The sequence below is a fragment of the Toxotes jaculatrix genome, chromosome 10 (assembly GCF_017976425.1).
Source record: "Toxotes jaculatrix isolate fToxJac2 chromosome 10, fToxJac2.pri, whole genome shotgun sequence".
In the NCBI taxonomy this organism is placed as follows: Eukaryota; Metazoa; Chordata; class Actinopteri; family Toxotidae; genus Toxotes; species Toxotes jaculatrix.
In genome coordinates, this window is record NC_054403.1 from 18,689,462 (window position 1) to 18,715,500 (window position 26,039).

At 39.8% G+C, this 26,039-nt stretch overlaps 1 protein-coding gene across 2 annotated transcripts; it reads left to right on the forward strand.

Moving 5' to 3' along the window:
- Positions 1-615: 615 nt before the first annotated feature.
- Positions 616-25,064, forward strand: arhgef6 (Rac/Cdc42 guanine nucleotide exchange factor (GEF) 6). 2 transcript variants are annotated; one of them, XM_041047552.1, is made up of 22 exons: positions 616-869; positions 1,935-2,018; positions 3,995-4,079; positions 7,032-7,138; positions 7,469-7,673; positions 8,228-8,280; positions 8,818-8,912; positions 9,206-9,301; positions 10,145-10,267; positions 12,573-12,711; positions 13,025-13,084; positions 14,571-14,717; positions 16,001-16,087; positions 16,466-16,547; positions 17,177-17,292; positions 17,516-17,695; positions 18,867-18,887; positions 20,737-20,833; positions 21,071-21,157; positions 21,299-21,398; positions 21,683-21,737; positions 21,916-25,064. In XM_041047552.1, the coding sequence occupies exons 1-22, from the start codon at positions 705-707 to the stop codon at positions 22,036-22,038; spliced, it is 2,307 nt and encodes a 768-aa protein (XP_040903486.1). In that variant the 5' UTR covers positions 616-704; the 3' UTR covers positions 22,039-25,064. The 2 variants fall into 2 exon arrangements, with proteins under 2 accessions (XP_040903486.1, XP_040903487.1); XM_041047553.1 differs by lacking the exon at positions 18,867-18,887.
- The last annotated feature ends 975 nt before the right edge of the window (positions 25,065-26,039 follow it).

Sequence of the window (26,039 nt, forward strand, 5' to 3'; positions counted from 1 at the left end):
GTGTCTTTGGTACCTGGTTGTAACAGTTTTTATAACCACCATTGTTATTATGGAGTTTTTCTAATGGTGATAAGCATTTACAACAATCAGCTTTTACCTTACTGAATTTTTTGGTCTGTTGAGGACATCATATGATTTCCTCCTGCAAATGTTTAGTCAGCATAAATTGCTTATAGATGAATACTGCAACTGTCATATAGCTTATTTTGCTGTGTCAGAAAACAAAAGCATGACCTCTTTTTGCATTGGAATTTTAAAACATACTGCAGATGGTTTGGATTTTCATACCAGTTTCAATGTCAGCAGACTACATGTCCGTGCCCACTGATCACATACTGCAGTAGGTGGTATATTTTTCTCCAGAGATGTCTGATCTCGGTGCATATCAGATATCAGGTCTGTGGTGGTGTTCTCTGATCCTTGCTGCATTTTAACTCGTAATATAGGAGAGAAAATGCTCTCTGCCAGCATGTGCTACTTTGCAGAGCAAACTTGACTCCTGTCTATTGTTGAGGTGCCTATTTGCCAGTAGGGGTGATCATCAGTTTTGCGTGTAGAAACAGCGCCGTCCTTCCCCCCACCGCCTCTTTTTTTTTTTTTTTTAACTTGTAGCAGAAGTGCGGATGTGAGTTGCATATTGATACGGAACAGGCCGCCAGTTTTTTAACCTATGTGTGCTTAGGCAATGGTCATTTTGTGGAGCTATGAATCCAGAGGAGCAGACGGTAACGTGGTTGATATCACTAGGAGTGCTCAGCTCGCCTAAAAAGAACATAGCGGACCCGGAGGAGTTTCTGAAAGCGTCGCTGAAGGATGGGGTCGTCCTGTGCAAGCTCACGGAGCGGCTCATACCTGGCTTCACTCCCAAGGTGGGTTGTTTTAAGTTAACTTAAGTCAACAAACTGCAAATTGATCGACGGCTCTTGTTGAGAGGAAGGGAGGGGTTTGATGAAAGTGATAAGAACTTGTTCCTGCAGCAGGCCTTTCCTTTTTGTAGCTCACTGCACTCGAGTCGTCAAGTTTTCGCGTTTTCGCTTAGTACGAGGCGCTGTGCATCGAATTACAGCCGAATTCGTCTAGTTTGTGGACGAGAGATTTCAAAATGTGGTTTCCTGTGAAGCGAAGAAAATGTTCCGCATTCTTGACATGAGTGAGTCGGTGTGAACACCCACCAAAACAGGACAAATTCGGTAACAAGAGTGCATGAAACACTGATCACGGGCCACGAAGAGACGGAGTAGAGGGATTTCACTGCAGTCACAGTTTATGAACAACTTTTTTTCTTGACATGATAGACATAATCGACGTTAACCCCAAATGTTTCGGTATTGAGATGCCAAAACTTGATAATGATAAATAACAGTTGCAAAGACAGTTCGTCACTTCCTCCTAAAAGCCTCTGCTCTTCCCGGTGCGACCTCCTCTTTCAGAAAGCTAGTTGGAAACAGCTAGAATAAAACCGGAAGTAGTAACTTCTCTCTTGTATGGTTTTCTTTTCTGCCTAGCTTGTTGGTCTTTGCCTTTGGCTGTCACACACTGCCCATACGAAGAACAGTTTGGGGATTTAAATACAAACAGCGAAAAGACAAACGCGCCCTTCATATTAATTTTCGAACATTGGGACGCGGCAGTTAATAAGGATTTTATTTTGAAAGTTGAGAAAGCGAGCGGATGTTTTGCTTAAATCTGGTAACTTTGACATTTCTGTGGTGTTAATGGTTATGTGTGCATGAAGGAGACGCAGGAAGAATCCACAGTTATTTTAACTGTAGGTGACCACTTTCGGATCTTGTAGACAGTGTTACTTTATACGCTTTTATGTGTAACTGAAATGACAGTAATGTCGGCCCGGAGCATTACGTGCTTATGTCAAATCTCGTATACTAAACCAAGGCATTTGTTTATATATTTACTTCGTGTGTGTGTGTGCTCAGTATTGCCAGGACCCGAGAACTGAAGCCGACTGCATTTCCAACATCAGGGAGTTTTTAAGAGGATGCTCGTCCTTGAAAGTGGAGGTAAGTTGCCTCAGTGTGTCTGTCAAGCTTCATGCACAAACCGACGATGTTTTGACATGAGCTGATCTCTCTCTGTCATTATCGCCTTACTTAGCGCTCTTTAGCCCACTGCAGTTTACAGAGGAGACTCTTGCTTGTGTTGTGATCTGCTTATCCCGCTGACATATGTTTTCTTCACACGTCCATGTGGAGTGAGCCACATTAACAGGCATGCTGTCAGTCACTCCCACAGACCAGTTCTAAGGGGAACTGTTGGCCTATAAGAAAAGTGTCTCTGTTTTCACATGGGCACAACTTAGGTTTCAACAGTGTTTACTTCCTTGTACATTCTCTTTCTCTTTCATACTGAAGTTACTTGATTTTTGTTTGTTTGTTGTTTTTTTTTTAGCAGGTTAACAAAGTCTCCTATACATACATCTCAGTTTTGCTAAAAACATGTCCTAATATCCGAGAGAGTCAGATCATTTGCAGATGTTGGGAGTTTTCTTTGTTTTTGTACCAGCCTGTTTGTGACTGCCACACTGGACGGTAATCTTTCCTCCAGCTTTATAAATAATCTTTTCTGGTCTTGAATCACTTCAGTTGGTTTCTTCAAACAACTAATTGAGTCAGCAAGCCTGGCTCACTGCAAAGTCAAGTGGTTCAGTAGCTTTGCCCAGCTGGCTTGTTATGTCTGGGAGGTCCCCTTTGCTTTTATCCGTCAACCCTGCTTTAGCCCGTAATTAGACCTTTTGCGGCCAGCCAGTAGCTCATGGGCAGAAGTTTTTGGAAAGCCACTGTCATGTCAAATGTATCAGCCAGGGGATGTCTGTGGCACTACAGCGAGCCCTGCCCATCCTTTGGTCAGTGATGTGATCATGGTTAGAGAACTTTTTCTCTCTTTTTTATGCCATAGCAAATAGTGCCTGCTTGTCCTGTGACTGCACAAAGAGAGCAGTCATACTGCTTTCACTTCTGCCCTGAGATGCAGAAAGAGGAAGTGCCAATTACTGCTCAAGGCCTCCGAGTTTTTTTTTTTTTTTTTTTGTTTTTTTTTTTGCTGTCTTATGAACTGCATGAGATGATTTATTTGCTCTGATTTTATACACCACTACAGTGTTTCTGAGTAGCATGTATTCATAACGTGACTCATTGAAAGTACTGACCCTAACCACAGTCAAGGTCTCAGTCCTGGCAACAGTTATTTCTGATCGAGGTCAATATGGTGATGTAAGACCCATTTGCTCCTTCATTTTGTTTTATCAGTGCAAATGGATTTTTCCAGTCTTTTCTGCTTTTGATAACAGTGGTGCAAAAATCATTATGCATAAAGCAAATACTGTATGCTCTCATTTTTTTTTACATGATGAAAAGCAAGCTGAGTAAATTTTGATAATCAAGTGGACCCCAAGGCTGATCCCGTACCTAAAGATTTTATGGTCACATTTGCTTTAACTCTGAATGAGGTCATACACAACTCATGACCAAGGCTGTACTACTCAAACTCTATATTTAAGATGTTTTATTTAAAATGTGAAACCTAATCCACTGGAGGAAAGAAGATATCTTTCTGAGACAGTGCATGCAAGCAGTGTGACTGTGAGTGTGTGAGCATAATTGCAAATGAGTCTTACAAGGTCTGTTTTATTATGAACCACTAAGTCACAAAATATGGGTCATGCTCAACATGTCAGTTTTTATCTCTGTCTTGTTAAAGGCTTGTTCAAATCCCTGTGTGCGTTTCATTGTGTGTGTGTGTGTGTGTGTGTGTGTGTGTCTTTCTATTGTTTGTGCTGCAGCCTGGAATGAGTCTCCCTCTGTCTGTGTGCACTTAGCAAGCATTACTGCTCAGATCAGTGAAATCAGTAGAAAAAAAGTTCTAATTTTGACTTACTCTTCTTCCACATCTGATGGATTCCAGGTTGTATGAACAGATGGTTTAAGGATTTTTTTTTTCTTTGATCTAAAAGCATCTTCTCTGTTCCTCTTCCATCCAGGGGTTTGAACCAGAGTGGTTATACACTGGCGAGAATTTTGGCAAAGTTCTCACCACTTTGCTGGCAGTCAACTTTGCCACGCAAGGTAAGAGTTTTGCAGTCTTTCCCTGTGCTTCCAGTCCTCTTTACTGGGGACTGCTTGATTATATTTTGTCCTTTTCTGAAAGTAAAGAATCAAACAGTTGTGTAGTAGAAGTAGAAGTAGCGGTTTTCACATTACATTATCCTGATGCATTAAAGAAAATAAGGCACCCAACGTCAAACAGAAAAACATAATTCAATGAAAGTCTGTATATTAAATAAATGAATGGTTCTTAAGTGTTCTTCTGCCTCAATCCATGAAAACTACAGTTCCAATAAACAAGCTTGGGTAATGAATAAGCAGTACTTGTGGTTACATATTGACAATGGTCAGCTGATGTCTTTTTCCTTATATATCTCCTATGATAGTGGTGTTTTTCATTTTTTACTTTGTCCGTGCAACCATTTTAAATCATGATTGGGTCTGTTACCCATGGGCAGCTGGCATGGCAGTATGTGTTTGTGTCATGCTGGGTGCCATATTTACTCATGTGCATCCATGGCTTGATACACCCTGAATAATATCCTTCTTTGCTGATTGTTTTTTGTGCATTCAAATTAATCTCCAGTTTGATGCACAATGCCTGATGCGACTGAATATATGTGTGTGTATGCATTTCAGACACACACACATACACCCCCCCTTTTCAAGTGCATTTCTTCTATAAGGACGCAGCATAAAATGGTTCGCAGTGCAGCAGCCCTACAGCAGTTTAACGCTAATTGCTTTCCTCGAGAGTCCTTGTTTGGGGGCAGTGAAGAGGTAATGCCGCTCTCCCTCTAGTTTCCAGCTGCCCGTGAACCAGCAGCTTTAGAGTCAGAGTTTGTAGACCAGTCTGCCACCTCTGCATGTTTTATAATGTATGCATAATGTTCCAGGCTATTTGAAAACACGTGTTTGTGACATTCTTGTATGTAAACAGAGTAATAGGATATGTGCCCTAGATTGTGCCCGAATGACAGTGAAGATGGAGCATAATATCAGGGCTGCGGCTAGTGATTATTTTCATGGTTGGTTATTCTGCTGGTTATGTTTCTGATTCATTGATTAGTCTATAAATGTCCGAACATTGTGAAAACGGATCACTGCAGTTTTCCAGAACTGGAGGTGATGTCCTCAAATAGCTTAGTTTGTCTGACAGTACAAACCCGGATATTCAGTTTACAGTTATGTAAAACAAAGAAAAGAACAAAATCATCACAATTTAGATGCTATGCAGCAGATGTTTGATATTTTTTGCTTGATTTTACCTTAACAATTTATTAATTGTCAAAATTGTTGTAAATTCATTTTCTGTGCTTTGACCCATCAATTAATTGGCTAAACTTTTCCATACTACACAGGACTACCTGCTGCACCTTCCTTCTGTGATATATTACACTTTTCTAACTTTGTTAATGCATGATGGATATCTTAATTGTAGATAAATGGAGGGGAGGATTCATGCCACAGTGTGAGATGTAGACTGGAAGCCTCTGCTGGTGCTGGGCTCTGCTTGATATGCATATCTTTAAAAAGCTGGCTATGCCTGGCAGCTGTTCTCCCATCTTCAGAAGTGAACTTGATTTGAAGTGGATTAGTCACAAGTTAGTTGATACGATCAAACATTAGAGGCCTCTGTGTTCTTACTCACGAGCGTCTTCCAAGCCTTTGACTTTTCCCTTCCTCATGAGTTTCTGTGCTCAGCGTTTATGTTTGTTTAGGGTAAATGCTTTGAACATTGCCCGCATACAGAAATAACAGTGGTAACCACAGAGCTTAGCTGACAGAAGGGCTTGTTAGGATTCTCTGTGTGTGTGTGGGGAGTGGCATGCGGGATCCATGAGTCCCACCAGCAGTACATGTGGACTATCCCGCTGCCTTCACTGTCATTTTCATCATATCAGCTATGCCTCAGTGTGATGCACCCTGATGTCTCAGCATATGGAGAACAGTAGAGAATCTTCAGCATTTTTCCATCTAAATATCCACTACATAGATTCCAGATGATGTGCTGATAAAACAGGACCACACAAAAAGTGTTACTGTTGCACATTTTACTGCCTGTAAGTGAAAGTGCACTTAAGTGTCTGTCAGTTTTATAGCCTCCAAGGTGAACTCCTTATTGGATATGAATTAGAGGTTACTAAGGCTAATGGTGCGCACTCATTATTATTTTATTCTTCTGTAATTTGCAATAGGATTAGACAGTAGACCTGGCTGGCATCCAGTTGGCATTTGAGAGGGAGTCTTCAGTGAGTGTGTTTCTGCTTGGAAGCCTGTAAGAGGTTGCAGGGCTGCCATGTGTCACTTTTCAAGTGAACAGTGGCAGCAAAATTGCTACCTCTTTCAGTGCATCCCACGGGTTGCACTCACACTGCAGGACAGCTGGCAGCTACTGACCCTAAATCACTGTTCCTCTGCTGCAGTGGCTCAGTGATGACACTGTAGAGGGCTTGGGTGTCTGTAACATAAATTTGACTTTGATTTTTTTTTTTTTTTTCCACGTCACCCGCCAGACTGCACTTCAAATAAGAGACAGGGTTAGAGGCAATTATGCTAAAGATGTGTCGGTCCGAATCAGCGTATTTGCTCGATCTACACATTGACTGTTTCATTTATCATCGAGACATATTTATAATATAATCTATAGACTGCATGCTGCCTTCCTTTTTATAGCTGCTTGATCTTTTTTCAGAGCTTTTTGCCAGTTTAGGTTAAATCAGATGATTCTGTCTGGCCTGTAAATATGTAGCCTGTGTGTGCGCATGTTCGCTGTCCTGGGGCTGTGCAGAGCAATGGACCATACTCACATTAATTATCATCAACTTGTCATCCCCCCAAAGTGCGTGCACCTGCGTCAGCTGTGATGATGATGATGTGTGCGTGTATGAGTGTTTTCAGGGAGAAGTTCAAACACCAATGCAACCGAAATAACAGAGGCTCCATATTTCCTCTGTGTGTGTGTGTCCATAGACTGTGCTGCTGTCTCTGGTGCCCCAGCTCCTAGTCAGTCGACATCTTCGCACACACTCTCCTCTGCCAAATCCAAAGGCTCTCTGCGGAGACAATCCAAATCAGTGGTATGGTCTCTTCAGTACACATCTACATTTTCTGTCGTTCTGTCGTCTGCTTACTACACATTGAAACTGGTTCACCCAAATTTGGTTTTCCCCGTTTTGCACATTTTTTTTACATTGAATTTGTCAGATCATTTGGTATTTGGTTTTATCCTACATGATTGCACATTTCATTCCACAATGAAGAAATAATTATATCACAAGGATGAGAAGTCCAAGATGTGGGGAATATTTTGCATTGCATATATATGTACATACACAGATGTTTCTGGGGATACACTCTGTGACATTTGTGTTTGTTTTGTTCACTGTCTCTGACAACTGCTCTAACAGGAGATGTCTGAGAACGGTGGAATTGGGCAGCTGATGGTGAAGGCTCGCTTCAACTTCAAACAGAACAACGAGGATGAGCTGTCATTCAGTAAAGGCGAAATGATCCTTGTGACGCGGCAAGAGGAGGGAGGGTGGTGGGAGGGCACACTCAATGGCAAGACGGGCTGGTTCCCCAGTAACTACGTCCGGGAGATCAAACCCTGCGGTGAGTTGGGCCACACAATCAGGACCATGAATTCCTGAGTTTGTCGCTCATAAATTTAGCTAAATATGATATAGTAATTTGCATTTTACAACTTACTTTGGAAGAGTAATGATGGTGCTGTAGTATTATGGTCCGGTGGCATTGTTCTGTTTTGTGATGAAGATGAGTAATCGTACTGATGCAAAATACGATGATATCTTTTTACGTTATCTGTTTTCCAACACTGACAATAAACACTAATTAAGTGCGAATAAGATCATGTGCAGGAAGGAATATTAGACAGAAATACTGAGCTGTCATGATATAAAGATTTTTATCTGTTGTGCACTAGAAATTGTGTAGGTCATTAAAGAAGTCCTCTGAAACTCCCTTCCCTGGAAGAAAGAAATAATATATTCAGTTGGATATGTTAAAATGTCGAACTGATCGATAAGATGGTTGTTATTGCCTGGATATACAGTATAAATGTTTTTTTAAATCATTTTACTAATTATTATTAATTCTTTCTGAGGGACTCTCTGATCCTTACTTATCTTTACCTATTTGATCTACAGAGAAACCAATGTCTCCCAAAGGAACTCAGCTGACCAAGAACTACTATAGTGTGGTGAGTGAAAGTTCTGTCTAATTATTTCTAATGTGCGTTATTCTCCGTGACAGTTAGCTTACATAAACAAGATATATTTTTCCATTTAGATCTAACTAAAGCTGAAATTCATTTTTCGACTTATTTTGTCTTTATATACAGTATGTGTGGTTTTCAGAACGCTTGTTTGCTTGTTATTGAAAAAAGTGAGTGGTTCGTCGTGGTTGGATGTAGCCCTAAGCACCTCTTACATTTACATTAACCCTCTGATCAGTTTGTTTGGTTACAGTTTTATGGACTTGTCTTATTTTTTTACTCAACAAATATGCAAATTTTCCATTTCAAATCACACTGTATTACCCCTGCCTCACTTTGTTTTCTCACTGCTTAAGTGAATTAAAAATAATCGAAGTCCTGATGAAGCACTGTGGACTAATGAAGAAAAAAATCATCCAGATTTTCCTTATTATTAGCCAGTTTTACGTGAAAATTTGACATTTTGGAAATAAACCAGCTACATTAACATGAAGTATTCTCCTGATTGTGCTGCTTTTGCAGGTGGTACAAGATATCGTGGAACATGAGCGGGAGTTTGTCAAAGAATTACAAACTCTGCTGAGTTGTTACCTGCGACCCTTGCAAGCCAGCGACAAGTAAGAGCAATAACACATGAAATGTGACAAATCCGTTAATGGGCAAAAGACGTCACCTAAGTCAGAGGACATTGTGGATTACCAGAAACATCTCTTTGGTCAATTGGATGATCCAAAATTATTGAACTGCATTGTCTTAATTGCTACTACACTACATATGAAATTAAGGTTTTCAGAAATATGCCAGTATTCTTAATAATTTACTGAAATGGTAAGGTCCTCTTTACTTTGATGTTTAACTTTCTTGCGTCGTGCATGTTGTTGCACATTATGATAAACATATGTATATTCAGGCTGAACAGTGCAGACAGTGCCACCCTGTGCGGAAACCTGGAGGAGATCCTCACCTTCCAGCAGGGACTGTGTGTGGCTTTGGAGGACTGTATCAAGTAAGTGATGCTGGACATTAACCTTCATGAAAACCTTCCTGTGCTTGTTCTGTAAGACATAATGAATTTGTTAGCTCATACTATACATCACAGCTAAGTGTTCTGCAAAACATACCATACTTCTTATTCATTTCTTTATGGTACAAATATTGTCTTGCTATACCTTAAATATTGTTTCAAATAGGCAATCTGTCATAGTGAGCATGAAACCCTGTGTATTTTTATCAGTTACTATTTTTCCTCACATTGATTTTTAAAAACTCTCCATGTCTTGTGGTGCTTTCATGCACTGCTGGGGAAACTTTGACATCCAGAACTACTGGAAACAAATGTCTGCCTTAGGGTGAGGAAAATATGTTCATACATCTAAGAAGGTATGGTATGCTTTGGAAAATGGCCTATAGGAATTTTAAGTGTGTACAGTCTAAAAGAAGCCCATAAATTCTTAAGATAAGTACTTAAACTATATAATTTTGAGCTTGATGTCTTAAATTTGCCTCAGGTTCAGTCTAGGGAATCTTAAGATACTATTGTATTTGTGGTTTGCTGTTAATCTGATGAGAAATCAGAATAAGACCTTTATTCTGCCCGGTTTCAAAAATGCAAGAATTTATAATCTACATTCTGCAAGTAAAAATGTCTTTGACAGGATAAATCTTACAAAAACTGTCAATACTAGCTGCTTTTCGGCTATTGGGAAATGATTCAGTAAATCATCACAACAAACTTTTCCCTTAGTCTCTTTAGCCTCTTTCTGTATTTTTCTCTTTTGTTTTCCAACCCTTTTTTACTCTCTTCAATCTTTCAACGTCCCTGACCTTCTCTGTCTCTCCGACTTTGCAGAATCCCAGAGGCCCAGCAGCGAGTGGCGGGCTGCTATTTAAACCTGATGTGTCAGATCAAGACTCTGTACCTGGCCTACTGTTCCAGCCACCCTTCAGCTGTCTGCATCCTCACTGACCACAGGTCAGCCCCTGCACACAGAACAACATAGAGAGCCAGTACAGTACCATGCTAGAGAGAAGTCATGCTTTTGAAATTCACAATGGTTGCAAGGGGAAACTGGGATAAGTAGTGCAGATTTGTAACCCTTCTGTGTTAAACCAGATTTTAGTTGGTTTGGTTGGTTTAGTTGGTTTTGGTTAACTTAACTTTCAGGGCTGACAGTCCAGTTTTTTATGGCTTTTTATTCACTTAAATGTCCCTCGTGGTGTGAGATTCACTCTGCTAATGAAGGTTACAACTAACCTAACAACTAACCTAACCTCTAGCTAACAAAGTTTCGCCAAAACAGAAACCGCATCCTTCAAACTATAATATAGCCCAGTGCTTCCCAAACAGCGGTTTTGGATCACCACAAGGGGTCACAAGATGAGCTCAATGTGTCATGAAATGATTTCCTGTAAATGAGAAAATACAACATTGTGCCAAAATTATCCCTATTTCTTGAACCTTTCTCTTAACTTAGCTTTTTTCTTATGAAATACGTTGTAGTTTTACATCTCCAGGTTCTTAAAGATTATTTAAATTAAACATAGAAGAGAAAATCACTTTTTGGTTGACCTTCTCACAACTCAGTCATGCACGCTGAAATGTTTAAAGGAGTCAAAGGGAAAAACATTTTGAACCATTAACATAACAACCCAGATGCCCTCAAGCTTTGCTTACTTTCCTATTTTTTTCATCTAAATATATTTTATGCATCTGAGTAAAGCTGACATGGATCATTGGTGTATGATTTCTATGTCTGCTGTATGCCGTTTTCTGCTGATGAGCTGTAGCTTTGCTTTTAGCCACAAGGTGTCAGACTTTCCATCTGTAAATGACCAAGAAGCTAAACTGAGTTGCTACACCAAGCCCACGTGTTCTCAAAGTTTCCTTCAGTCCATTTACTGTTAAAGTGCATCACTCTTATTGGATGGAATTTGCTGTTGTTGTTGTAGCTGTTGTTATAAATCTGTATCTCATAAATCACAGTCACTGTGAGATAGCAGAATGGCCACAGTGTTTTACATGGTACAGTCTCGAGTAATGTAGAAGTAGTTTGTCAGGCTTGACACTGGGAGGTGCAGGTTAAGTTGAGTTACGCAGGAAGAAGCCGACTGTTGACAGGATGTAAAGAGTTGTGGTTACGGTGACAAGCAAGCAAGGCACATTTTCACAGTAAGCACATTTGGGTTTCAGTTGAAGGAGCCTGTCTTTGTCACATTCACATTCACCAAAGGTTAGAACGCAGCCAGGTAGTGCTGCTACAGGATATACTGTATGATTGAAGTGCTGGTTCTTTCAGAGAGTGTTGGCAGATTTGCAGTGAAATGAATAGTTCATGGTAAAATTGCAAAAACCAAATTGATGACTTAATTTGTGCTGAACTGAATTACAGTTGCTAGTGGGATTTTTTTTCTTCCACATTTACCACAGGTATGATATACTGTCAAAGTGTTTCTTGCAGTAATGACACATAAACTGAGACCCTGAAATAGTGGTTAGACCCACTTTCCCCACTTCATCAGCAAGTGGTTTATTTTTCTGAAATGAATACCAATATGAAATTTATCATCAAAAATATGAAGTGAGTGCCATACCATGTACGTTAATCCAGTATATAGCAACATTCTGCAACACCAGGAAGCAATTATTACTAGCTATGTATTTTAGCTTTTACTGCTTCTAACGTTCTTACTAAGTTTTAATTATATGAAGTTTTAGAAGTCTGTTTGGGGCAGTCTCCTTTTTTTTCATCTGTTCAGAGTGACTCCTGCTATCTGCTGTTAAAAGCCAAACTGCAAATCTGTCCATAGTTAAAAAGCAGAAAGTGTAGTCTAGTCATCTTATTTAATTTCCATCCTTTTACTGTCCTTAAATCTGTGTATTACAGGTGGGACATACAGTATAATCAATATACAGTGTGTCATGATAAGGGCTCCTGCAATGTGTTAAACATTGTAAAGAAATATAATATATACATATATTATACATATACATCTAATATATATGTGCCCTTTTACATGATTATTTTTCAGTTTTTTTCCACTTAACCTGCACATATAATGGTGTTTAATAAATGGCTTTCTTGCAGTATATAGCACTGACTCCCGTCCCAGGCGCACTGTATGTGTACCATCTGGATCCACAGACATATTAAGTGAAACTGATAAACTTTATATTGAAATCGACCGTCGCTTTACTCAAACCAGAAAAGCAATGAAATGAAATTATCAGAATGTTTTTTGTGGTAGCATTAAGCAGTGTGTGTTTGTGTGTTTTACAGTGATGAACTAGACAAGTTCATGGAGAGCCAGGGAGCAAGTGCTCCAGGCATCCTGACCTTGACCTCCAGTCTCAGTAAGCCCTTCATGAGGCTTGACAAGTACCCGACCCTGCTGCAAGAGCTGGAGAGACATGTGGAGGTACAGGAGGAAATGTCTAAATACATACTGAAATAACATATTATGAAGTATTTTTCTTTTTTAAATTAAGAATTGAAAATAATATTGAAACGTATAAATGTATTCATATATGTAATGTACAGTATATTTGTCATTACAGTGCACACAGCTTTTAACTGTTAAAATTTTGTTGACTTGATGAGTCTTTTTATTCCAGTCTCTGGCTTCCTTTCTGTATCAGCATGCACACTTTTCTTGCTTCAAGATTCGGGAGCACAGTGGCTTCATTTAAGCTGCTGTGTTTTATTTGATGTCTTGTTTATTTCCACCACAGGAAGCCCACCCAGACTACACTGACATTGTAAAGGCAACAGCAGCATTTAGGAGCCTAGTGGTAAGTCTGGAAATCCAGAGGGCTCTTCATGCTTAAACTACCCTTATACTCCCGCATATCATCTTTGTTCATCTCCACCAGGAATTAGGCTTTGTCTTTTTATCAGTGCAGAGCAAGCCCCATTTAAAGAACCTGTGAGCCTCCAGTGTCAGTTTTCAATTACTGGGATCTGCATCTGCTGGGTTTCGTATTTTTGTTCATTTATTTATTTATTTTCAATCAAAATTCACGACACTGTTTTGTGTTAAAGGTTAATATGTGGCCAAAATAAATCTGCTTTTCAAATGCATTCTATTCACTTGGATGTTTTGTCTTATCTCCTATCCCTAATGATAACTAACCAGTTAACGCATTCAATTTAGTCCTGTGGGTTATTTTTAACGGACAATTTGTTTAGAGTTTTTATGATGTCACCTTCATTGTCAGAGCAACCATACACGAATGGTAGTGTAAGAACTTCACAGTTCAACTTCACAGCTCTTGCAAGAGTTTAATGAAAGTGCCAGAGCTGCATGTTGGGTGAAAACGTTGTTCCTACAGTGGGTGTGAACTGAAATGCCATCTTAGAAGAGTTGGATTAGAAACGAGCAACCGCACTGTGATGGAGTGAACATTATTCTGAGACACAATTTCCCCAGGTTAGCTGCGAGTTTTTGTAAGAAGAGATGCAGTGACTCACACGTTTCTTAAATAGGGCTGCACAGGAAAGTGGGGGGGAAAAAAATCACACAATACTGAAAATTGTAATTTGCAAGTCTCATGTTTGTGTGTGTGTGTGTGTGTTTTGAATGTGTGGTTGGGTGGGTAGACGCTAAGAAATGCTAGTTATCTCTCTGCAGTGCTCTGTCTACAAAACCTCTTTTTTGTATAATGCACAGTGGAACATGGCAGATGTTGCATTGTCATTTTTCCTGCCTGAAGAGGGAGAACCCCTGCCTAACACCTGAAAATATACTCCTTTATGTTACAGGTTACCCCTTATACCTCTGACAAGGAATTAAAAAAAAAAAAAGATCAAAGACATTAAATATCTAAAGTAAACGGCTGAATTTTCTAAAGCCATGTCCATAATGGGGGAAAAAAAAGTCCCCTGCTGCTCATTACTCAGTATTTCTAAAAGGCAAGACAGTACGTTGTTGTAAAATATCATAATTACTTTTACTAATAAACAAGCACCAGTTTTATGAGAGCAGGTGTGACATTTTTGATCTTATGGGGTTTGAACTGAAACTCTTCAAATTTCAGAAATCAGCAAATGGATATGAATAGCAAAGCTATTTGTCCAAAGCAGTGTGTGTCTAATTGTTAATGTGAATTATGATATACTTTGTCAAACTCATAAACTTTTCATAGACTTTTCTCATATATATATATTTCTTTCTTTCTTTCTTTCTTTCTTTCTTTCTTTCTTTCTTTCTTTCTTTCTTTCTCTTTCTTTCTCTTTCTTTCTTTCTTTCTTTCTTTCTTTCTTTGCATGTGTATTCAGACACAGTGCCAGGAACTACGGAAGCGCAAGAACTTGGAGCTCCAGATTTTGTCCGAACCAGTGCGGGGCTGGGAGGGAGACAGCATGAAGAGCCTGGGTCACGTAGCTTACATGTCCCAGGTCCATGTGAAAAATGGGTCCAGTGAGGTGAGAGACATGTCAGGTTTTTAGCAGTTGGCTGCCTTAATGAAAGGTGTACCCATGGGTTCCATTCATTCAAAGAGGATAGATAGGCATCTTAGAAGGAAAACAGGATTACACAGGATTAATTGCATTACTAAGCAGTAAAAGTTTTCTTAGTATTCACAGAGGAAAGGGTAAGAAGGAATTCTGTTTCTTTTCTTCAAAACTAACTCAAAGTATTTTGGTATGGTTTAACTGTAGTCACTCCTTTTAATATTAAAATTATCATATCCATTTCTCACTTGAGCCTGCTGGACACCTGTCCTGTGGTATAATAAATACTATAACAAATACTAGCAGTTAGACACGCAGTTGTCGTAACTGCACAGTCCGAAATACTTTGTCTGCAGTCTTAACAACTGCAGTGACCTTCATTAGTTCCAGAAAAATGCAATGAATTTTACGTTTTTCCCCTTCATGAGTCCAAATTGAGATAAGTGACTTAGTCATCCATCAGCTAATCTCTGCACAACCAGCGTGTGTTATATTGACTCATTATATTTTGCATTTTGTGCTAGATTCAGAATGCACGTAGTGTTTGCAGGTAAACAGAAAAAGGAAGTGTGCACAACCTCTTCGGTGGTGTGCTCTGACTTTGTTTGAATAATAAGCCTTACAATTGCGAGGTAACCCGGCATTGTCATTACTCAAAATAAATGTGAGGCATTTATTGTTGTCTAAATGTGTTACAGGGTTCTCAGTGTTCACAAACCGTTTGTGCTAGAATCCATCCTCCTTTGTTGCTATTTTAAAATCCCCCTCGGGTGTCAGAACAGAAACCTGAGTAGGCCAGATGCAGACTGAAAAGCCAAGTCTTCTTTTTGTGTGGTTTCTGTGTATGGGGGTCAACTTCGAGTTAGTGGTTGGAAGAAAGCCCGGCATATACATTTGGATTCACTCTCTTTTGATTTCTACCAACCATTTTCCAACCACCATACCAGTTACCATATTTGTTTCGCAACTCAACCTTCTTGTTATCTCATCTTACTTTCCATTCATATAAAAAGCGACAGCTTTTTCTATGAATGGAACTAGTTAGCAACCGGTATCTAGTTGCTAACTTGAGCTAAAAAATATGCTAGTGTCAGCTTTAATGATGGCTTTTCAGCTGCAGTCACTTTCCTTTCTGTGACTGTAGTGGCTGCCAAAGAAAACCATTGTTTAACCAACTAACTTGTTGCATCACCTGTGTGAATAAACTTAAAGGTCACATTGCAATCAGATCTTTTTTTGTCTCTCTCTTGCAGGAAAAAGAGGAGCGCTATTTAATGCTTTTCCCTAATGTGCTGGTAATGCTTTCAGCCAGTCCCCGGATGAGTGGCTTTATTTATCAGGTGAGCTAACCCAAATTACCAAAAAAAAAAAAAATTCTCAGTTTCTTTTAGTGGAATCTAACCATGCACTGCGGTTTGTCCTATATTTCTTTTGCTGCCTCCGTGAGATGGTGGCGAATGGAATGTAATTTGCAGTACTCACAGAACTGAAACAGATTTAATAGCAACATATATTATTTCAACTAAATCTAAAAATGTCTGCATGGATAGTTTACCACCAAAGCTTTAAGTGAGAATATCAGTTTTCACTTTTATGAGAACATAATTCCAGCTCATCTCATTTTAAGGTGGTTTGCATGATAACAACATGTCATAGCTGCATATATTTTACCTGTAGCACAGTGGCTTATTTCCTTTCCCTTTGTTTGTCCCATCTAGGGAAGACTGCCACTGACTGGCACCACAGTAACAAGACATGTGGAGGATGCAGACAGTGCCCACTATGCCTTTGACATCACAGGTTTGCATCTGAACCTCTATAAATAAATATGACTCATCTTTTTACTTTAGTTGAGGCTACAGCAGTATTACAATATACTGAGTTGAAACTTGGATCAAATATTAGCTGATCTCGACCAGCTGTGGGACTGTGTATTAAAAACTCGTTCTTACAGTCATTGCTCCTATCTCAGCAAACAAATTCAATTAACAGTGCTCAGAAAATTCTGGTTTCAACTGGCTGACGAGGCAGCCCTTCACTTTTCATTGTAAAATATTCATCAATCTGGTACACACATGAATTCAGATAAAGCATTTAATTCAGAAAATCAAGTAAATGTGAAACCTTAAATTATTAATCCCTTGACATCCACAGTAAGAAATAGAAGCCTACACCACAGCAGACCGTAGAATCTCCAAAAATGACATTTGTGTTTAAGTTTGTGTATGACAGTACTACCGCAGCACAACATGAAACTGGGGAACATTTTTCGAAGTAGACCTAAACATTATCATTATCGTAACATCTGCATTGACTGATCTAATTGTGGTTTTGGGCTGTGTTGACTCTTGTCGGCTGTGTGTAACTTTCACTGAAATAAGTGTGTATGTGTGTGTGTGTTTTTGTTTGTACATGTACATGTGTTGCAGGAAGCATGATTGATCGTATTACAGTGTTCTGCAGTAGTCCCCAGGAGTTTCAGGAGTGGCTGGAGCACCTTCAGCCCTTCACCAAAGGAGGCAGCCCTGCAGGCACCATCTCCAAGGTAAGGGCACATACAAACACACACACATACTCCCTCACAAACACATACACACACATACTGAATGTGTCATAAGTCAAAACAGTACTAAAAGCGCTGAAGTGTGAAAAACCCTTGAAAAAAATCTCACCCTGAGGTGACAAACATTATCCTCCTCTCTGGGCTGTGCACACAGTATAATTGTCACACATTTGCTTGTCGTCTTTGTTTTGACTGTCCTGTTTAGACTGTAGAGGGAAAGCCACTGAGCATGGTCGGTACCCCTACTCACCTGTCCCACCTAGGCAGCCTCAGCGCCGTCAACCGTGGCCCCCTGGAACCACCAAAGATCAGCAAGCCCTGGTCTCTTAGCTGCCTTCGCCCTGCACCTCCCCTCAAACCCTCCGCTGCACTGGGCTACAAAGAGGTAGGAGGATGTAGAGCTGCACAAACAATCCCACACAGGCTTGATATGCCTCTCCAGTAAGCAGTTATGTAGTAAATTGTTACTCAGAAAGCACAAGAAGTCCCCCTCCTCTACAAGTCCTCTTCTGTCCCTTTTTCTGTCTCACCTATTGTCAGACCTCCAGTGGTCTGTTTTACGCAAAGTTTTCCATCAAACACACACACACACCTTTAATCCATTAATTGGAACAGTATTTACATATAATATAAATAGATATAAGCATTCCACTTAGATAAGAATACATTTAGTGTTCCAATCTGTGTACCAGGAACTATTATCATTATTAGTCAATATCCAGCTTTTTGAGTACTTTTCATCAAGGCAACAAAACCTTTATTATCCACTCCCTAGTGACATTTGACATGTTTACAGACTTAAACTCCATGTGGTCACAGGCTCTCAAACACTTCTACTGTACTGTGATAACAGGAAAACCCTTCTCGCATGCAGATCAGTACTTTGAATAATGTGTGGGCAAACTAGATAAAATACACAGTGACTGCGAAAGGCAGCAGAAAAAAATATTAGGTCACCAATGATTATTCAGTAGATAGATTTGCTGCGGCAGGCCATGCTTTTGTTCTGAGGAAGTTGATTGCAGCAACAGCGCAGTGGTCACCAAGTCTGAGTCTGGCACCGGAGAACACTGAGTAAACCAATGGTTACAAGGTATTGTGTTTGATAAGTGTGATGATGCTCAGCCTGCGGTCCGCGTGGGAGGCAGAAGCTTTCACATATCTATCAGTCAGCACTTTAAAACACTTGGTTATCATGATCTCCCACAGTCAAGTGATGTGTTGAATATACAGAACACTAAATATCCATATATGTCCACTGTCAGAATGAATCAGGCTTGCAGCTAGCTGGGTCTTTTTCTCTGCCCTGCAGAAGTTGCATGCATAGTCCTTTGAATGCATAACCTTCTTGCTACCAATTTCCCCGTTTCTCCGTATATCTTTATTTAAAGTTTTTTTTTTCACATGAAGTAATCACCCTATGCTACATAAGAACAGGTGAATGGCAGAGGGGGTGTAAAAATGTTCACCATTAACTCTTTATCACATCCTTCTCTCGTCGTATTTTTCATGCACATTTCCCCTTTTTCTCTCTTTCTCCATCTTGCCTTCTGTAGAGGATGTCTTATATCATGAAGGTAAGGTTAGATTACACTCTGTTTCTATCTGTGTGTGTGTGTGGGTAAGGATGTGGGTTGGGGAGAATGGGGGGTGGGATGGGGTTGCCTGCGTTTGTGTGTGTGTGTGTGTGTGTGTGTGTGTGTGTGTGTGTGTGTGTGTGTGTGTGTGTGTGTGTGTGTGTGTGTGTGTGTGTGTGTGTGTGTGTGTGTTTGCCCCAGTGTTGAGCTAGCATGCCATTGCTCTGTTTGCTTCACTCCTCCCTCATTGTCATCTGTTGGTTTCCTGTTTTCTGTGGCTCTGCGAGTCTGCATTTTTTTCTCTTTCTCATACCTTGTAGTGAGTCAGAGTGCCACTTACCAAAAAATCTTTTTGATGCGAAAAAAAAAACATAGTGATTTCTACTAGTGGTGCTATTTTTGGAAATCTAGGCACGGAATGCAAAGTGCAGCTTGAGTCTGTTTGCACATGTGTCACACTTGAATAATAAGCAACCCAGATAAGCTGTCATATGTTAGACAGCATCTCGTTTCTTTTTTTAAAGTTGGTTTCGTATTTCTGGAAAACCTGGCAGCATGTTTTCCGTGCATAATGGTGTACAGATTTATCAGACATCACAATCATAAACATCCCTCAATCGCCAGGTGGCTTTAAACGAAACTCCAAACTCATTGTGTCTGTAAGCATTTTGTGAATTTCGACTGCTTCCAAGTTGCCATAAAAATCAGTAATTCAGCCTTAAAGTGACAGAATTATCACAACATGTGTGACACTGTGCATATTCCACTGCTGGTGTAGTCCACGCAGGTGGATGGTGTGAAATACAGTCAGTCTTGACACCAAAATTGCATCATGCCAATGAATTGCCATTCGCACACCACGTTATTCCAGCATTTCCTCACACTGTGTCACACATTGAGTCCCCAGAACACCAACCCAGTGAGGAAAGAACCTCTGCGCTGTGCGGCTGCATTAACGTGAATCCCTGAGCCTCTTCAAAGGTTCTAAGAGACATGATACAGTCAGTTATTCCTCCTGACTCTTATGTGTGAGTCTGTGGTACAGTTTCAGGATGCCCCGTGAATTGGTTTACTACCTCTTTTCCCATTGCGTGTTTGCCGAAAGGTCTCCGTTCCAGCCAAGGCCATGGTACAAATGACATTATGTGAAGTATTATGAAAATACGTCATGCAGAAGTCACTAGTCAGCACCACTCATTCAAAGTGGTATAAGCAAAGCAGCGGTTATTTTTAGTGAGTAAATTATTCATCACACCTCAGCTTCTAATGTTCTCAGGAGAGGAAACAGTCATTGCACCTGTTCCTAGACCCTAAAATCAACCCAGCAGAATAAAAGAAAATCTCGTAATCATAAAACCACAGCATTGTGGTTGAATAGACTCAAAGAATAATGCATTACAATGTGATTCCCTTTGCTGGCTTTTTACACACTGTATTGTATTTGAATATATTCAATATATATAAACATTTGAAGTGGTTTTTCTCCTGCCCTGACTGAAGTGAGTCGTGGGTAAAATGTTTCTGTGGAAATCATTTTTTATTAAATCTTTGGTTTTCTCTGTGTTTTGTATAACTCCGTTTGCAGAATTCATGTTAGCACGGATGGATTATATGGGTGGTTTGGTCACAGTCATCACCACATGCTTGCTGCCTTGTTTGTTGATGGTATTTTGTTCTTTGATGCTGTTTGTTCATAAGGGATGCGCGTCCCTGTGAGCTTGCATTGTGTTTGGTTTGGAGTCCTGGCTTTACACAGGTGTGTGTTTGTGTGCGTAAGTGCGCGCATGTGTGTGTACATGTGCGCGCGCTGGAGAGGCGGACTAAATTTAATAATGTTGCACTCCTCCAGGACTCCAGCAAGAGCCCGCGGCCCATGAAGAAGTTCCTGCCAGGCAACAGGAAGAAAGAGCGGAAGCCTTCGGATGATGAGGTTCAAATCAGGAAAAGTAGGAGTTTTATTTGTCTTATCATGATACGAACGTTTATGGGAATCATGAGAAATGGCCTAATACAGGCTTAAATAAATACATTTTCCAGTGTTTTTTTTTTTTACTTTTTACTTCCACAGCTATTTTGATATTGAACGTAAAACTGAAATGTGGAATTTGAGCTAGAGTAAGTCAGGTAAACAGCTAAGATATTGTCGGAATTAGCTCGATCAACAAAATCTCTGGTTTTGTCAGGCACAGTCGCCCTAGAGGAGGACGCTCAGATACTGAGGGTGATTGAGGCGTACTGCACAGGAGCCAGCCTGCACCAGACCACCACAGGTGTGTCAGTGTTTTTCTTTTTTTCCTTTTTTTTTTTTTAAAGAAACATAGATTGTTTAATGCCCTCTGGGATTGCATCTCTTCAACAACTGATACAGCCATGAATCAAGATTTCCCATTAATTTGTGTGTGTATATGCAGCGGTGCGGAAAGAGTGCATCCCTCAGGTGCTACTGCCAGAGGAAGAGAAGATCATTGTGGAGGAGATGAAGAGCAATGGGCAGACAGTCATTGAGGAAAAGTAAGCATATTATTACTTTGAAAAATTGACTTTCATATACTAGGATTTGTCATTTGAAACCTGATTTTCTCACTAATTAGATTTTAAAATATGGTATTTATCCTGTTATGGCTGTTGAGGCATGAATCTTCACACAGAATGACCTTGGCATGGGAGCCAGTATAACCTTCATATACAAATGTGTTACCAAATTATGTTTTTACCTGTTTATTTAATTAGGCGGTGAAAATACATATTGATGTTGTCTTGCAAGCCTTATAGTGTTTTCTGTTCATTTCTGTCAGGAGCCTTGTTGATGCTGTGTATGCTTTAAAGGATGAGGTTCATGAACTGAAAAAGGTGTGAGTTTTGTTCGACCAATGCAATGAATGAAAACTACACAGCACATTTCAAGTGTTTATTAATGCACAGCATTTTTGCTGCTTTTAAATGCTGAATATATTTATATTTGAGTCTCTTGCAAGAAGGAAGAGTCACACAGTCTGTTAAATACTGTCACTGTCCAAATGTTTTACAGGAGAATAAGCGGATGAAGCAGTTTCTGGAGGAGGAGCAGAAGTCTCGCAAAGAGCTGGAGAGAGTGGTCCGAAAACTGGCCAAGCAGAAGAATGACTGTGCTTGGGATGACACCACCCACTGATCACATCCTTACAATCATCCTCATCCTAGTGTGGCTGTGCATGTGTGGGTACGTTTATGTGAGCATGCTTGCAGGGGGACAGGAAGGGTCAGGTGTGCGTGTGTATTTGTGTGTCTGTGTTGCGTCTCCACATTTCAATCACACATAGCAGAGTTGGACTCCCTGTATGACGACGATACTTGGAGTTTCTTCGCTTCAAGTCGCTGGAGCTTGATTTGACATTATGACGAAATCTTATCTGTCTTCCTGATCCAGCCTCACTAGAGGCACTCGAGACTACAAAGCTTCGGCCTGAAGCAGCTCAGCTAAACCAAGACTGATAAAAATGGGATGTTTCAAACATACTGCCTCTCGGCTACTAGCACTGTGAACACTCCCCAGCAAATAGAACAATCTTGGACAAGGACAAAACAAGTTCTCCGCTGCTTCTTTTGCGTCAGTTGGAAATAGAAAAGGAGTACAAAGCCATCAAGTCCAGTAGGTGTTCTCTTGCATGCACTTCTTTTACCAAGGGGACAGATTTTCCTCACTTCGCATCATGACGTTTTTGTCATTGTCTTGTCATATTTTATTTGTCACAAGGACCCACAGTGGGGAAATGGATTTATTGAGCTTTCATGAGCATGTTGGCATTTTTGTAACATTCTAGACATTCACATTACATGTTTCTGGGCTGTTTTGTAGATGTTTAAGCAAGTCAAATAGGTTAGCTCACTGTCTTACATTCAGTTGTTTCCAAATGCCTCCCTTGACTGTTTATTTAAAAACTGCATGAATGTACAGTGTTTCTACAGTCCGAATTCTGCATCAGAAATGTGATAATCAAGATATTTAGATACATAGTCCAAAGCTATCAGGGATGCAGCTGCATAATAAAATAGAAAATGCTTAATGTGTATCAGTTATTATACAAGAGTACGCAAATAATGACAGAGATGTCACCCCTACTCTTCTTACTAAAATATATTCAACTATCATTTTACCATATTAATTTCATAGTCTGGCTTTATTTTGAATTTTTAAAAAAATATTCTTTATTTATTGTTCACCCAAGCATTTAAATGTTGTGTTAGCCTTACAGATATAGTTTTGCTGCCTTTACATCTGCCTGGAATTTTATTAAACTACACTGATGTGTAGAGGCAGAACAAGATCCTTGTTTTGGCCCAGGGAAAGAGACATTTTTCATCATAAAAGAGGAAAAGTTACTTTAATAATGAGTCTGACCTGCAGAGCTGATGGAGACAGACTGAAGAAATATATGGAGAGAGATTTATTTGTTGGCATACAGTAGAGGTCAGCTGTTTTAAGTGCCTCCCAAAGGGTCGATAAGCTTGAGAGTTCAAGACCAGACTGGGACTAAACGCATGATTTATATTGAAAGTGTCAGAGTGCATTGTTGTAATATTTTAATGAGAATGGCTTGAGCGTAATGCATATATAGTGGGTCTGAAAGACAAATAGGACTCTGCGTGCTATTTAAGATGCAGCCTCTTTGCAAGGACCCACAGCGGTACATTTCCTCATGAGGTTGAGTGTGTGCACTGTCAACACTGTTACCCACTCTTGCTGCACTGCAGAGCCGCAGTGGATGCTATTGAAATGCAATAAGTGACTGCTTTACTGACTGACCTCTGGGTTAGTCCCAGCACGGTGGGCCAGACTTGGAAAAATTGCAATAATGAATGAACTAACCCAGTTTATTAACCAAAAAGGGCCAGGGCGTGTGGTTCATCCACCATGCAGTTAGGCTATTCATTATGTTCCATTTGCCTTTATTTAATCAAGTCTCTTGGTATTGATGGTCACTGACCAGGTCCCAATTTTCATTACAAATGATGCAAAATGTAATAATATTGTAGTACTGCAATCCCTGTCGGGAAGTGCTGTTTTTGAGTGCACCTCTTCACAGGGAGGTCAGAGCACTGTATAGGGTACAAGGCAGGACTGGTACATCTGCAACAGAGTCAATGTCTGGCTCAAGGGCACTAAAGCAAGGTAAATTCTTGCACAGGTGCAGGGACATGATCTCAGAATGGCCGTTTCTATTGAGACGTACGGTTAGCAAGCAGTTTCTCTTCAGTGTTACAGGGACTCTGCCGCCTGTACAGATGTGTGACTCTGTCTGATCACGTCTTTGCTGTTGAGATTAATGTCATTGCTGTTCGTGTATTTTAAATTGTTTTTATTAACTATAACATACTGTAGTTTTCAATTCCCAATAACCTCTGTGAGCACTTACAGGTAGGAGGGCGCTGAACTCCGGTTTCATCTTGTTTATTTGAAATTACATCTCCAGACCACTGTGTGTATTGTTTTTTGAAAGGTTGTTCTATGCAATTATTGTTGTTGCAAGTATTGTAATGCTTTTTTTCTAGACACTCTGTACTTTATGTTTGGTATGGTCATTCTTTTATTAAAAATTTAATATAACAAGTGGCGTTTAGCTTTTGACATGAATTTCACAAAGTGAGAAATGGAAAGCTCCAAAGATTTCAAATGTGTTTTGACCACACAGCTTAAACTTTGTGTTCCTTCATTCATACTGGAAAATCCACCAAGTTAAGCTTTTCCATGCAGCATTCAGCACATGTGCCGTTCAGGAATTTGTAGGTTGTTCAGATTCAGAAGCAAGAAACCCTTTACAGGATGGAAGGAGTGACTAGAATAGATGACATCCTGTGAGTGTGCATCGCCTCTGCATCTTTACACACCTCCATAGATATTCACATTTTCCATGCTGTTGTACTCGTGAAACACTGCTAGGTTTTGTAATGTCTGAGGTGCTAACTTTAAACTTCTATACTGCTCTTTACTTTTGATCGGTTGTGGAAGGGGCAGGAGGGGTAGACCTGTTTTATATTAGTCACCCAGCATTTTTAAAACCTTATATTAGTCAGAAAGCAGGTTAAAGTTACCTCTAACTCATACCTGTAGATTAAGGTGTATCCTGTGATTAAATAAAAAACCAGGTCAACGTCTTAACTGTTTCATGTTTTACCCCTTTCATTTTCTATGAATCCAGAATGCTTACCATTATTGAGAACTAAATTTCGAACCATGCCACTGTTTCCGATTTCTGAAGAATTTGCCCTGCCTTTTAAGCAGCCATTGGTCTAAAATTAATTTTATATAATATAGAAATCAAATGGCTTGAGTCATGTCACAGAGAATCTTAAGTCTATTTGTGTCAAAGTTCTCTTATCATTGTGAGGTACAGCCATTATTTCAAATAAAACTGTACTAGCACATGACAATAAAGAACAGAAATGAAAACTTCGTTGTGATGGGTTACACAACTCAAATAAGTTTCAGGAGTTTGATAAATAATGATTCAAATACCATATGGAAACCAATGGCTGCCCGGAAAGAAGGAAAAACATATCACTAAAGTGGAAAGTCTGAATAATTATTAGCAGTAATCAAACATGAATGTGATTTGCAATTGGGAAAGTCAGGGTTATAAAAACACTGGCATGGTCCTTAAAATAATCTGACTTTGACACTGAAATTGTTTCCCCTCTAATGTACCACTGAAAACAACAGTTTGATGAACATATACACTTTCAAAAGGATCATCATTACTGTGGCTAGTTGTCTTTCTCAAGTGGTAAGCTACATTTTGAGTGGTCCTTTTTCTTGTGGCTTAGCATCATGAGAAACTACATCTTTGCTGTGTGGTTTCTCGTGTCCTAGAAATTTCAAAAGTGGAACAGGCGGAACTATAATGCAGAATGCCCTTGTCATAAGTTTGATAAGTTTGATAGCTGAATAGACAATGGAGGACCATTTTGGGTATGTCGCATGAGTGTTGGTGGTTTTCAACAGACTTTGCTCTATTAACAATGATGATGTGGTTATTTTTAACTGTCCTGAACTCCTGTTAGTAATTCTGACTCACTAAACATCTCAACAATGATTCATTTTTTTAGAACTAAAACTTTTTTGGTTTACAGAAAATGGCGGCACACCTCTACGTTACACCCTTAAATATTCTGCAT

What these genes read in the sequence shown, in the direction of transcription:
- arhgef6 (XM_041047552.1), top strand. Translation starts at nt 705, where the DNA reads ATGAATCCAGAGGAGCAGACGGTAACGTGGTTGATATCACTAGGAGTG. An exon ending in GCTCGTCCTTGAAAGTGGAG is followed by an intron (nt 2,019 to 3,994) that starts GTAAGTTGCCTC and finishes TCTTCCATCCAG; the next exon opens with GGGTTTGAACCAGAGTGGTT. An exon ending in TGAGGTTCAAATCAGGAAAA is followed by an intron (nt 20,834 to 21,070) that starts GTAGGAGTTTTA and finishes TGGTTTTGTCAG; the next exon opens with GCACAGTCGCCCTAGAGGAG.